Genomic DNA, 13,630 nt, shown 5'->3' with positions numbered 1-13,630 from the left:
TACAACCAGCCAAAGCTAGGAACGGGGTCTGTAAGTCTAGCCAAGGCAATTCACTGCACAGCTGCAGATGGTTTTTGTCTAGATGATGGTTAAATCCATTGCGACTAAAATAACAACATAGCTAGGGAAGAAGTCCATGAAGTAAATTGTGGGAAAGGGAGTTCAGGGATGATAAGCAGAGGAGCCAGAGTCAGGACTTATGGATTTGATTCGATTTCTGACTCCATCACTGTCTCACTTGGACAAATCACTTAATCGCTCTGTGTCTCCTCATCTTTAATGTGGGAATGATAATACTTAACTCTCAGGAGTGCTATGGAACATGCTACAGATTCAGAGATTTTTAAGACCAAAACGGACAATTGTGATAATCTAGTCTGACCTCCTGCATAAGACAGCCCTAGAACCTCGCTCAGAAATTCCTGCATTGAGCCCATAACTTCCTTTACATATGTGCATCTATGCTAAATAGCTGCAATATCCAGAAGTGTTTTATTCATCCTATGCCCATTAAGACTGTGAAAGCCTTTTCTTTTGGATAGAGACCTCACAACGGTTTTCTGTGTCTCTGTCAGCTCCAACTTGGATTACTGCAATTATTACTAATCATGATGATGGTGATGATTATTTTATTGTGGTAGTACAATCAGAAATCACTGCTCCATTGCAATAGGCTTTGTACACATGTAACACAAAGATGCTCCCTGCCCCTGAAAGCTCAGTAGCTAGGATTTTGACAATACACAACAAATGTGTTGGGGTAGAAGAGGAGAGCAAGACAGTGTCAAACAGGTGTGTATAAGTTAGTAGTCACAGTTGTCTCAGCAGTCACTCTTCCTGCAGCCACACCTGAAGACTATTCAGAAATCAGCCTCTGCAGAATCATAGAACCATAGCGTTAGAAAGGACTGTAAGAGTCATCTAGTCTAACCATCCAAGACCGATGGCTATCCCGCCTCCTTTGGAAAACCTCCAGTGAAGAAGCTTCCACAACTTCCCTAGGCGGTCTGTTCCATTGTCCCACTGTTCCTACAGTTGGGAAGTTTTTCTTGGGATTTAATCTAAATCTGGTATGCTGTAGTTTGAACCCATTGCCTCTTGTCCTGCCCTCTGTGACAAGAGATAACACACTGCTTCTTTTAATGTAGTGGCTAGAGCACTGGACTAAGATGCAGGAGACTTGGGCTCTATTCCCAGCTCTACAGTTGACCTGCAGTGTGATCTTAGGCAAGTCCCTTCACCTCTCTGTGCCTCTGTTTCTCCTCCCATCTTTATCTGTCTTGTATGTTTAGACAAAAGCTCATTGTGTGTTTGTAGGGCACAATGGCATGGTTCTAGGCATTATTGTGATCTTCCTCCTCCTCCTACCTGATCTTGGACAGAGAAAGAAAAACTCAGGATGAGTTGTTGAGCACTCATATGGATTTCTATAATTTTGTCAACCACGCAGATACATTGATGGATACAAGCTAGACAGGGTGCAAGTCAAGGTCCTGATCTTGATCTCTTTAGGGTTTAGATACTGTCTGGTTTATAGAGCACCCTTCTCCCCTAGCCTCATGCTAGTGGCTCAGTAGAAGCTGAAGGGCTCAAGCTAACACCCCACCGTCTCGGGCTGAAGGCAGGGTGTTCTCTGGACTTGGATGCTGTCAGTAGTCTCGAGTCTAGAATTCGCTTCCCCAGCAGCTCCACCAGAGCTGGGGCTGGTTGACATTCAGGGCACATAGTGAGGCCTAGCTGTTTCATCGAGCATGAAAGGATGGATTGGGGGGTGTTTGGTTTATTTTGGGAGGAGGCTGTTGAGCCCTTTTGTTGGCATTGAGTCAGTTCAGTTGGGCTTTAATTCATGTGTTTTTCATACTGCGTGTGTGTAACGAGAAAGTGTACATCACACATTTGCAGCATCCTATACATGTAGGGCTGGAAAGAACCTCAAGAGGTCATATAGTCCATCCCCCATGCTGACGCTGGACTGATTCATAAGGACACACTCGCTGCTTCTGAAAGTGCACCTCCAAGTATATTAGGAAGCAGAGCAATGAGTGGGCCCAGTCCTGAGAGTTGCTGAACCCCCACCTTTCATTTCCCATTGACTTAATAAGAGGTGAGGGTGCTCAGCATCTTGCGGGATCTGGCTGGGAGCCAACAACATCAGATTGATCTGCAGATCTATCCAGTGTCATGAATCAGGAGGTGGTAAATACCCCCTAGTATTTTTTTCCTTCTCCCCAACTCCCCTGTCTTCTGTCGAGCAAACACAGGGAGCAAATTTGCTCTTCATCATCAGCTGCTCTCTTCCTGCAGCAGCTGTTCTGCTCATTTTGGGCTTCTGCATCTTGCCTTTAACAGTTGCCCGATTGTCTAATTCTTGACGCAGGCCTGGGCAGTGTGTCTCAGAGCACAAAGGAAGAGCACGTTGGGAGGATTAGGAGGAGGCTTGCTACATGGTTGTAGCTATAGAAGCCAAGAATTTCCTGCCCTGCCCCCAACACAAAAGGCACTATCTCTTCAGTGTTTCCTACAGCTGAGTGATTCCAAACAGCAGAAGCAATAGTCTGAAAAATAGATGGTCTTGCTCGAGCTGGTTGAAGGATGTTCATTATTGTTCACAGGAAATGGAGGGTGAAAATTATTGACAGCAGTTTTTTTAATTGGTATTTTAACAGATAACCAAATCTGAAAAAATTGTTCTGCAACAACTATTTTCAGTAAAAAACATTTTAGTTTTTGAAAATTGAGAATATTTTTTAACTGAAAAAACAGTTTTTAGTTACCCAGATGATTTCAATCAAAACAACAATGGGCTGTAATAATGTTCATTTTGGTCAAAAAAGGTTTTTCCAAATATTTCAGCCCGCTCTAGTTCTTACCTAATCTTTGTAGTTCCATAGCACCTTCCATGTGAGACGGCCTGAGTCAGATCATCTAGTCCATCCCTGAGCCAATGCAGAAGTGTTCCCTGCTGTATATTCTCCAGTTCAGTTCTAAATGACACCCCCAATTAGAATTTGACCACATACAGAGCAGTGACTTGAGATGTTAGCTTAGGTGAGTGAAGTCAAAAGAGATTTTAGCCGGCACTGTTACCCATGACACAGAAAGGGTGCAATTCAATGGGAAATGTGGTCTAGATTAAATTAGTATAAAGTGGGTGCACAACTGATTGAAAAAACGCACTCAGAGTAGTTATCAAAGGTTTGCTGTCAAACCATTGATATCTAGTGGGGCCCTGCAGGGGTCTGTCCTGGAGATGGTACTATTGAATATTATCATTAATGATTTGGATAATGGACTGGAGACTATGCTTAAAAAATTTGCAGATGACACCAAACTGGGAGGGGTTGCATGCACTTTGGAGGACAGGATTGGAATTCAAAACGACCTTGACAAATTGGAAAACTGGTCTGAAATCAACAAGATTAAATTCAGGTAAGACAAGTGCAAACTACTACACTTGGGAAGAAAAAAAAAATCAAACACACAGCTACAAAATGGGGAATAACGTTCTCGGCAGTAGTACTGCTGAAAAGGCCTGGGGGTTATAGTGGATCACAAACTGAATATCATTCAGCAATGTGATGCAGTTGTAAAAAAGGCGAGGTAGAAAGATCCTTTCTGGATTCTCCAAGACATAGAATCATAGGGCCCACAAGGGTCGTCTAGTCTAACCCCCCGGCAAAATGCAGGATTTGTTGGGTCTAAACCATCCAAGACCGATGGCTCTCCAGCCTCCTTTTGAAAACCTCCAGTGAAGGAGCTTCCACAACCTCCCTAGGCAGTTTGTTCCATTGTCCTACTGTTCTTACAGTTAGGACGTTTTTCCTGAGATTTAACCTAAATCTGCTAGTCTGTAGTTTGAACCCATTGCCTCTTGACCTGGCTTCTGTGGCAAGAGAGAACAATTTTTCTGCATCATTTTCATGGCAGCCTTTCAAGTATTTGAAGACTGCTATTATGTGCCCCAATTTTTTTTTTTTTTTTGCCTCTGTTTTCACTAACAAGGTCAGCTCCCAGACTGCTGCGCTGGGCATCACAAAATGCAGAAGAGATGGCCAGCCCTCTGTGGAGATAGAGGTGGTTAGGGACTATTTAGAAAAGCTGGACGTGCACAAGTCCATGGGGCCGGACGAGTTGCATCCGAGAGTGCTGAAGGAATTGGCGGCTGTGATTGCAGAGCCACTGGCCATTATCTTTGAAAACTCGTGGCGAACCGGGAAAGTCCCAGATGACTGGAAAAAGGCTAATGTAGTGCCAATCTTTAAAAAAGGGAAGAAGGAAGATCCCGGGAACTACAGGCCAGTCAGCCTCACCTCAGTCCCTGGAAAAATCATGGAGCAGGTCCTCAAAGAATCAATCCTGAAGCACTTGCATGAGAGGAAAGTGATCAGGAACAGCCAGCATGGATTCACCAAGGGAAGGTCATGCCTGACTAATCTAATCGCCTTTTATGATGAGATTACTGGTTCTGTGGATGAAGGGAAAGCAGTGGATGTATTGTTTCTTGACTTTAGCAAAGCTTTTGACACGGTCTCCCATAGTATTCTTGTCAGCAAGTTAAGGAAGTATGGGCTGGATGAATGCACTATAAGGTGGGTAGAAAGCTGGCTAAATTGTCGGGCTCAACGGGTAGTGATCAATGGCTCCATGTCTAGTTGGCAGCCAGTATCAAGTGGAGTGCCCCAAGGGTCGGTTTTATTCAATATCTTCATAAATGATCTGGAGGATGGTGTGGATTGCACTCTCAGCAAATTTGCGGATGATACTAAACTGGGAGGAGTGGTAGATACGCTGGAGGGGAGGGATAGGATACAGAGGGACCTAGACCAATTGGAAGATTGGGCCAAAAGGAATCTGATGAGGTTCAATAAGGATAAGTGCAGGGTCCTGCACTTAGGACGGAAGAACCCAATGCACAGCTACAGACTAGGGACCGAATGGCTAGGCAGCAGTTCTGCGGAAAAGGACCTAGGGGTGACAGTGGACGAGAAGCTGGATATGAGTCAGCAGTGTGCCCTTGTTGCCAAGAAGGCCAATGGCATTTTGGGATGTATAAGTAGGGGCATAGCGAGCAGATCGAGGGACGTGATCGTCCCCCTCTATTCGACATTGGTGAGGCCTCATCTGGAGTACTGTGTCCAGTTTTGGGCCCCACACTTCAAGAAGGATGTGGATAAATTGGAGAGAGTCCAGCGAAGGGCAACAAAAATGATTAGGGGACTGGAACACATGACTTATGAGGAGAGGCTGAGGGAGCTGGGATTGTTTAGCCTGCAGAAGAGAAGAATGAGGGGGGATTTGATAGCTGCTTTCAACTACCTGAAAGGGGGTTCCAAAGAGGATAGCTCTAGACTGTTCTCAATGGTAGCAGATGACAGAACGAGGAGTAATGGTCTCAAGTTGCAGTGGGGGAGGTTTAGATTGGATATTAGGAAAAACTTTTTCACTAAGAGGGTGGTGAAACACTGGAATGAGTTACCTAGGGAGGTGGTAGAATCTCCTTCCTTAGAGGTTTTTAAGGTCAGGCTTGACAAAGCCCTGGCTGGGATGATTTAATTGGGAATTGGTCCTGCTTTGAGCAGGGGGTTGGACTAGATGACCTTCTGGGGTCCCTTCCAACCCTGATATTCTATGATTCTATGAATTGTTTATGAGCCCTGTGCTTAAGGCCCATTAGTTGGGGAGTTTGTACTGCTTCCTGTGATGTATTTGTCCTGTGCATAGAGGCTATCAGTTTTCAGTGCTGTCAATCTGGTTCTTTTTTCCCATCACCAAAATTCACTTTAGAAAAGTCTAGTCATGCTAGACTTAATGAAGCAATCATGACATTGCTCTTCTTTGCTAATCTTTGCTGTCTACGAATCTCTCAGGATGTACATCAGACCATAGGCTCTGCTGCTAACAAAATGCTCATGACACCCACTAATATGTCCTATTTTCTACAAAGACAACCCAAGACATCACAAAGCTTACAGTGGATCAGCATCTGGATGGACAGTAGCTGACTCAAAATGAACCTGACCAAGACCAATGTGATGCTGGTTGGCAGGGGGAAAAGCTGTGAAGAACTAATCCAGACACTAACCTTCACTGTTATCTAAGTTAACACTCCCTTCCCCAATTTGTCAATGAGTGTGAAGCCCCAGGGTCTTGTTTGATATTGATAAGCAACAAAGTAACGTTGGAGGCAATGTTTGCCCCTTGCTCCCAGATGATGATTTTACAACTGTGATCCATGTACTCATCACCTCCAATCTGGACTACTGCAGCGCACTGTACCTGGGCTTAAAAGTGAAAGCCATGCAGAGGTTCCTGTTCATGCAGAATATAGCGACCCACCTCCTCACTGGGCCGGGTCTCTGGTGAGCACATCACACAAGTACTCTGGTCCCTCCATTCACTCTCAGGCCATTTCCACTGACAGTTCCAGGCCTTGGTCCTGATCTTCAAAGCCATCAGCAGCTATATTAGCAACTAGACTGCCATCCTCTAAGACAGCTCTTCCAGGACAAGGCAATTTATAAAGCATAGAAGAAAGCAAATGAGAGTTGGAAATAAGGTGTTTTCATCTGAAAGGGTTTAGCTGTGGAATGAGCCTGAAGAGGAGATTAGACTAATTCAAAGCCTGTTCACCTTTATAGTGCCATGCAGAAGTAATTAACCTGACTTAGATACTATGTATGTGCTCTACAACCCTACACAGAATAATGTTGCTAACTAGTTTTCCATGATTTGGTCTCCTCTCATTTTGACTACCTTAACTTCCTCTCTGCATCTTACCTCACTATTGCCATTAAAATGATCTTCTTTCAACCCTTGCATAGATTTTTCAAACATGCAGTAGTACAGCAAGCACTAACAAAACCCACCCTGGAAACATTGGTTCTAGCCCATTCCTGCCCAGTATCCAACCTGAGAAGCAGGTTCATAGAGAAGCTAGCCAAAGGCCAAATACAAACTCACCTAACTGAAGCTAACATTCTAGAATTAGCACAATCTGGATTCAGGCCAGGAAATGGAATTGAAATTGCTTTAGTGGCACTGATGAATGACCTTCTCCTGTCAACAAATAGTGGGCAGACATCCACTCTCACCCTCCTAGACCTATACACAGTGTTCAACACTGCTGAGCATAAGATACTGCTGCCTCACCTGAAAGAGGTGACAGGGATCCAGGATAATACTACAATGGTTTGAGTCCTTCCTGGAGGGATGCACCCAATGAGCAGTGATGAGAAACAGCACCTCCACCACTAGACCCTTCACTTGCAGAGTTCCACGAGGATCAATTCTCTCTCTGGTCCTTTTCAACAACTACATGCAGCCACTAGGTGAACTGATCAGACAACATGGACTCAAATGCCAGTAATATGCAGATGAGACACAGCTCTACCTATCCTTCACCACATATGACCACACCACTGCCACTGAGATGGTCAGTGCATGGATGAGATCAGCTCTTGGATGAAGAACAGCCGGCTGAAGCTGAACCCAAACCCAAGCAAGACAGTGGTGATGCTGGTAAGTAGAGGAAAGTATTTTGAAGAGTTTGCAACCATGTGCAGTCTCCATTGGTTGAAGGTGCACAACCACAACTGGTCAATTGACTCTGTGGTAGTCTAGGAGTGAGGGACTTTGAGTAAGCCCAAGGGAAGGCACGAAGAGCGAATGTACACAGAGGAGAAACTGATGCAGGATTTCCAAGGGCACCTCCCACCTGAGGAATGTAGGTACATGACTGGGCTTTTTTTGTGATGCATCAAAGAAGGCTGATCTTGTGGTTGAAGTACAGGCTTAAAAGTCAAGAGATTTGGGTTCTCTCCCTGGCTCTGCCACAGACCTCTCGTGTCACAACGGTGGTCACTTTCACCACATTTTTAAAATACTAGCGCCACAAGTCATAGCTGGGGGCCTTCCCCAGATTTGAAAATCTTACCCTTAAAGAGAAGAAGGATGGCCCAGTGGTTAGGATGCTGGCAAGGCATTTGAGAGACCCCAGTTTCAATTCCCTGCTCTGCTACAGGGTGTCAGTGTCACCTTGGGCAAGTTTCTTAGTCTCTCTGTGCCTTGGTTTCCCATCTGTAAACGGAGATGACAGTACTTCCCTACCTTGCAGGGGTGTTGTGAGGCTAATGGGGAGCCCTATAAGTATCCAGATACATAGATATTCACTATGCCTCAGATTCTCCTCCGTCAAGTAGTGATGACAATACTCATCTCCCTCAGAGAAGCTAAATTCTGTCTGTCCATCTCTGTGGTATCTGTATACCTCATAAATATTTGTACCATGTGCTGCTCTGTGATGGGGAGGTCGCTATAGGAATGCAAAGTATTCTTTTTGGTATCTCAGCCATGGGACTAATAACATCAGTGCTGACCTGGAGCCCAGAGTGTCAGCACATACTTTACAGCAGGAACTCAGTAATTACACAAAAAGAAAAGGAGTACTTGTGGCACCTTAGAGACTGACAAATTTATTTGAGCATAAGCTTTCATGAGCTACAGCTCACTTCATCGGATGCATACTGTGGAAAATACAGTGGGGAGATTTATATACATTGAGAACATGAAACAATGGGTGTTACCATACACACTGTAACCAGAGTGATCACTTAAGGTGAGCTATTACCAGCAGGAGAGCCAGGTGGGGGGGGGGGGAACCTTTTGTAGTGATAATCAAGGTGGGCCATTTCCAGCAGTTGACAAGAACGTCTGAGGAACAGTGGGGGGTGGGAGGGTGGGGATAAACATGGGGAAATAGCTTTACTTTGTGTAATGACCCATCCGCTCCCAGTCTCTATTCAAGCCTAAGGTAACTGTATCCAGTTTGCAAATTAATTCCAGTTCAGCAGTCTCTCGTTGGAGTCTGTTTTTGAAGTTTTTTTGTTGAAGAATTGCCACTTTTAGGTCTGTAATCGAGTGACCAGAGAGACTGAAGCGTTCTCCAACTGGTTTTTGAATGTTATAATTCTTGATGTCTGATTTGTGTCCATTTATTCTTTTACATAGAGACTGTCCAGTTTGACCAATGTACATGGCAGAGGGGCATTGCTGGCACATGATGGCATATATCACATTGGTAGATGTGCAGGTGAACCAGCCTCTGATAGTGTGGCTGATGTGATTAGGCCCTATGATAGTGTCCCCTGAATAGATATGTGGACACAGTTGGCAATGGGCTTTGTTGCAAGGATAGATTCCTGGGTTAGTGGTTCTGTTGTGTGGTGTGTGGTTGCTTCAGGTTGCGGGCCTGTCTCCCAAGATCTGTGAGAGTGATACTGCAAGTGTCTGGGTACAGACCCAGTCCTTATGCTGCAATGCTGTGTACCGCAATGATAACAGCAGAATTAATACTGGAGTGGCATGGGAAAGTGTCCTACTGTGGTGGAGGAAATAAGGCAGCACTTCCCAGAACCCTTCTGCAAAGGATTGCAGAGTACCGCCATGAAAGCTTCCGAGAGATCTCAAGGGAGAATTCCCAGGCCATCCCTGGGCACATAAACAGTCTTTTTCTGAGAGCACCCTCTGCGTAGCTGGAGTGCACTGATAACTTCTATCCCAAGTTTAATTCAGATCCAACATTAAAAATAATAGCATGTAACCCCTACAGTCTGATTGAAAATGTGTACTCACCAGAGGTGCCTTCCTCAGTATCATGCTCCGCCAACAATTGGTCCTGTGAGGGGCTGAGCTCAGGGTTAAAAAAGGTTCTGGGCTGTTGCGGAGAATGGATCCTCTGCTTGCCTGCTGCGCATTCTTCTTCTCCTCCTCAACAATATCCTCCTCATTGTTGCCCGAGGTCGCCCAGGGCTCCTGGGAGGTATCCACGGAGCGTTTTGAGGTAGTGGTGGGGTCGCCGCCTAGAATTGCATGCAGCTCATCAAAGAAGCGGCATGTCTGTGGCTCAGAACTAGAGCAACTGTTCGCCTCCCTTGTCTTTTGGTATGCTTGCCGAAGCTCCTTTATTTTCACGTGGCACTGCTGTGTGTCCCTGGTGTAGCCCATCTCCCCCATGCCCTACGCGATTTTGGCATAGATGCCAGCATTTGTTCTGCTGGTTTGGAGCTTTGCCTCACAGGCTCCTCTCCCCACACAACAATAAGATCCACCACCTCCTGTGTCCTCCATGCTGGAGCACATTTGCAGGCTTGAGCATCCATTGTAAGCTGTGCTGGCAAGCTCTCCATGCCGATCAAACAGGAAATGAAAATTCAAAAGTTCCCGGGGCTTAAACAGGCGGGCGGCTGTTTCCTGTGTACCTGGCTGAAGTGCAGTGGAGTTGAAAGTGCTCTCCAGAGTGGTTACAGCGGAGCACTGTGGGACACCTCCTGGAGGCCAATTTTCATTTGAATTACATAGTGCAGCATCTACACTATCCCCATGTTGATGTTGACTGAAGCGCTACGCCTCTTGTGGAGGTGGAGTACAGAAGTCGATTTTACAAGCCCTTTAGGTCGGCAGAAGGGACTCAGTAGTGTAGGCACATACATTAGTAACTCGACCTAATGCAGCTTACGTAGGCCTAACTTTGTAGTATAGACCAGGCCTCAGTCCTTTGTTCCAATCTCCCTCCCTGTTCAGGTTGAAGGTTACCTGAGAGGACTTTGGGGAAGGACGATGTTCCCTAGATTTGCAAACAGCTCTCAGTTTTAACCCGTGACTCCAATGTCTCACTAATTTGGCCCTACTTAATATGACACTTTATTTTCTTGTTATTGGGGTTTTCTTTATTTTTTGGAAGTTTTAATAAGTTTACAAATCCTTCCCATGTAAATATCAGAAACAAAACAATCATTGCCACAGGTAGCTTTTGTTTAAAGAGACATTATACAGGAATATAGTCCTCAGATCGTTCTGTTTAACAGGGCATCATACAGGAAGTCTCATGAAAACACTTGTGTCATTTCTAGTGACTTTATTGAGTGCAATATCACTCTACACCTTTAACAGACCAGGTATGTCTCTCAAATGTTAATATTCAAAACATTTGGACAACTGTGCTGGGTTTTTTGCAGGTGAATGTACTTTGAGTACTGAATAAAAAGTATCCACATATCTAAGCCTCTATGTGTCCTCTGTCTATTTGCTGGGTATGTAACTGGCGCAATATGCCACCAGTGGCGTGTCCCAGAAGCACTCTCTGATGAGAGGGGGAGTGAGCACAGCAGTGCTGTGCGGCTCTGCAGGGATCACACCTCCAGGCCCCCTAGATCTATTTGTTTTGACGGTGGGGCCTGTAGAGCTCCTGCACCCTAAGTCCTTGTTGCCAGCTTGGGAGCATCTGAACCTCCGCAGCCCCTCGGTCTCTCTGCTGCGGCCTTGGGGGAGGAGAGGGGGAATCTAGCTCCATTACCGGCATGTTCTCTCCCTGCTGCTGGCTCAGGGGATGCAGAGAAGGGATGGGGGTAGCTCCATCAGTCCGGTTCCCGGCCGGGCGGCGCAGGGGGAATGAACCTAGCCCCGGTACTCCAGGCTCTCTCCGCTTTGCCAGCTGGCTGGAGGAGAAGGGAGGCGCAGACTCCTGCTGCCTGGGGCTAGATTTGGGGAGGGAAGACAGAGCCCGCTGTGATTGTTCTGGTGGCCCTGGGGAGGCTGCTCTCCATCCGGACCAACCTCCTCTGTCCCTCCCAGCGCAGGGGAGCAGGCCGGTGACCGTGGAGAAGCGGCTGCCAGGATCGCCCTCCCTCTCCCCGAGCACCTGAGCCTTGACGGGTCCGGGGGGGGGGGCGGCTGGGAGGAGGTGCTGCCTTCGCCGCAGCTGCTACTTGATCTGCTTCCTGGGTTTGCTTTCGCTTTTGCAGGGTCGCTCCAGGGGCTGAGGCACTTGCTGGGTGACGAGCACCGAGCCCTGCGCTACCTGCGAGCCAGCAGCTCCCGCTCCAGACCCGCCCCTGGGGCAAAGCTGGTGGTAAAGTCCCCCACCCCCGGATTGCCTCCCATCTCTGCAGGCCCCCAGGTCTCCCCCACCGTTGCAGGCACCTGGGGAGAGCTGCCTCGCTAACCGCGCTACCCGGGGCTTGCACCGACCAGGTGGAGCCGGGCTCCCGAGGCGATGATACCGCTTTGCAACCACCTGCTGCGGGTGGCTGGGGCGAGCCAGTGGCTGCGTCTCCTGAGCCCCCCGCTGAGCAGAGGCTGCCATTCGGGGGAAGCCCAGGGCGCCCCGGCCAAGGCCACCAAGAAGAGAGGCTACGACATCACCAGGAACCCCCATCTCAACAAGGTACGTGCCCCGCCTTGCCAGCCCTGAGCCTGCCCCACGCCCCGGCCGCAGGGTGCTTGGCCTGGCGAGCCCCCTGCGTATTGCACCGCATCCACACTCCAGAGCGGCCCCACGGGCTGGGATCGTGCGCGGGGGCACGTGTGCCAAACTCCCCCGGAGCGGGTGCTCGGGGCACGCGGCCAGCGAGAGACCCAGGGGCCGCTTGGATATTGTTGTTATGGGACGGAGCACGTCGGGGCCCCCCCGCGTGCCATTAACCAATCAAAGCCCGGCCTTGCAGCCGGCGTTTATAGCCGCGGCTTTGATTGGTGCGTGGGGGCCAGCCGCGTACAGGGCTGGAGCCCAGCTGTCGGCAGAATGACCGGAGGGTAGCCCGGGAATGGCTCCAGCTCTCCTTGGAGAACTGGGGGGTCACCGGTTGGGTGAAATAACACAGCCCCAGTGTGCGTTTAAATTTCCCTCCTGTCACCTCACAGAACCGGTCACTTTCTGATTGGTCTAGGTAGGGCCACAGGCACTTACTTGCCTTTTTCAGTCTGGGACAGTCTCCCATTTCTCTCTTTTTGTGTGTATTGTGGTAACACTCACACCCGATTGGGGCCCCCTTGTGCCAGGTGCACATTTAACTGGTCAAGCGTGTATTCTCCAAAATAACTCCATTCAACCAACAATTAGTGCTGGGGGAAAACGGGATAGCTCCTAAAAAGACCATTTCTAACAGGTGGGATACTGCAATGCATTTCGCAGTACTTGGTAGTTAGGTATAGAACCAGCCATTTATTTCTTTGATTAAGACATGCAAGTTTGGGTTTGTTTGGTTTTTAAGCTTCTCTTGAATGGGTTTATAGCTGTCTGTTCTATGCCCTGAATAGTATTTTCCATGTGGAAGAGGAAGTCTTGATTCTCAGTATTGCTCAAACTGCAGCATAGACAAACTTAATAGCAGGATAGCCTATTCTTCATTCCTTACTCAGGAAGAACTCACAGGGAATCCAAAATAGGACCTGAAAGTAATTTAGCTATGAATCATACAGCTCAGTATTTTAGATTGAATTTGAGAATCATATAAATGTGTGTGTTTCAGCAACATTGGGTTCAGATTTGTTACATTAATATTGTTACTAATTATTCAAAATACTTTAGCTCTATTAGAAATCATGCCTACCATAAATTTGGCAATGATTAGATAGTTGACAAATTGTCTGTTACTTTATACTCCTGCTGTCCGTTGTATCCACCTGTTATCTCTTATCTTGTACTTGGATTGTAAGCTATCAGGGGTAGGGACCATATTTTATTTTAATGTTTGTACAGTGCCTAGTGCAGTGGGCTTGGGCCTTCAAGTGCTATTTTGATATATACGATTTTGCATCCCCAAATATATAGGAGCACTACAACTCAAGGCAGTTC

At 47.1% G+C, this 13,630-nt stretch overlaps 1 protein-coding gene across 2 annotated transcripts in view; it reads left to right on the top strand.

The window, feature by feature from the left end:
• Window positions 1–11,205: 11,205 nt before the first annotated feature.
• Window positions 11,206–13,630, top strand: part of ME3 (malic enzyme 3) — a 183,756-nt gene continuing 181,331 nt past the window's right edge. The window contains exons 1-2 of one of the 2 annotated variants that reach the window (XM_073336628.1): window positions 11,206–11,224; window positions 11,799–12,220. In XM_073336628.1, coding sequence (XP_073192729.1) covers window positions 12,050–12,220 — 171 coding nt within the window. In that variant the 5' untranslated portion in view covers window positions 11,206–11,224; window positions 11,799–12,049. Of the gene's footprint in view, window positions 11,225–11,383; window positions 12,221–13,630 lie in introns of those variants that run through there. The other variant, XM_073336618.1, reaches the window with a different exon arrangement.

Source organism: Lepidochelys kempii, chromosome 1 (assembly GCF_965140265.1).
Source record: "Lepidochelys kempii isolate rLepKem1 chromosome 1, rLepKem1.hap2, whole genome shotgun sequence".
Taxonomy (NCBI): Eukaryota; Metazoa; Chordata; order Testudines; family Cheloniidae; genus Lepidochelys; species Lepidochelys kempii.
This window is presented reverse-complemented; position numbering and strand designations above follow the sequence as displayed.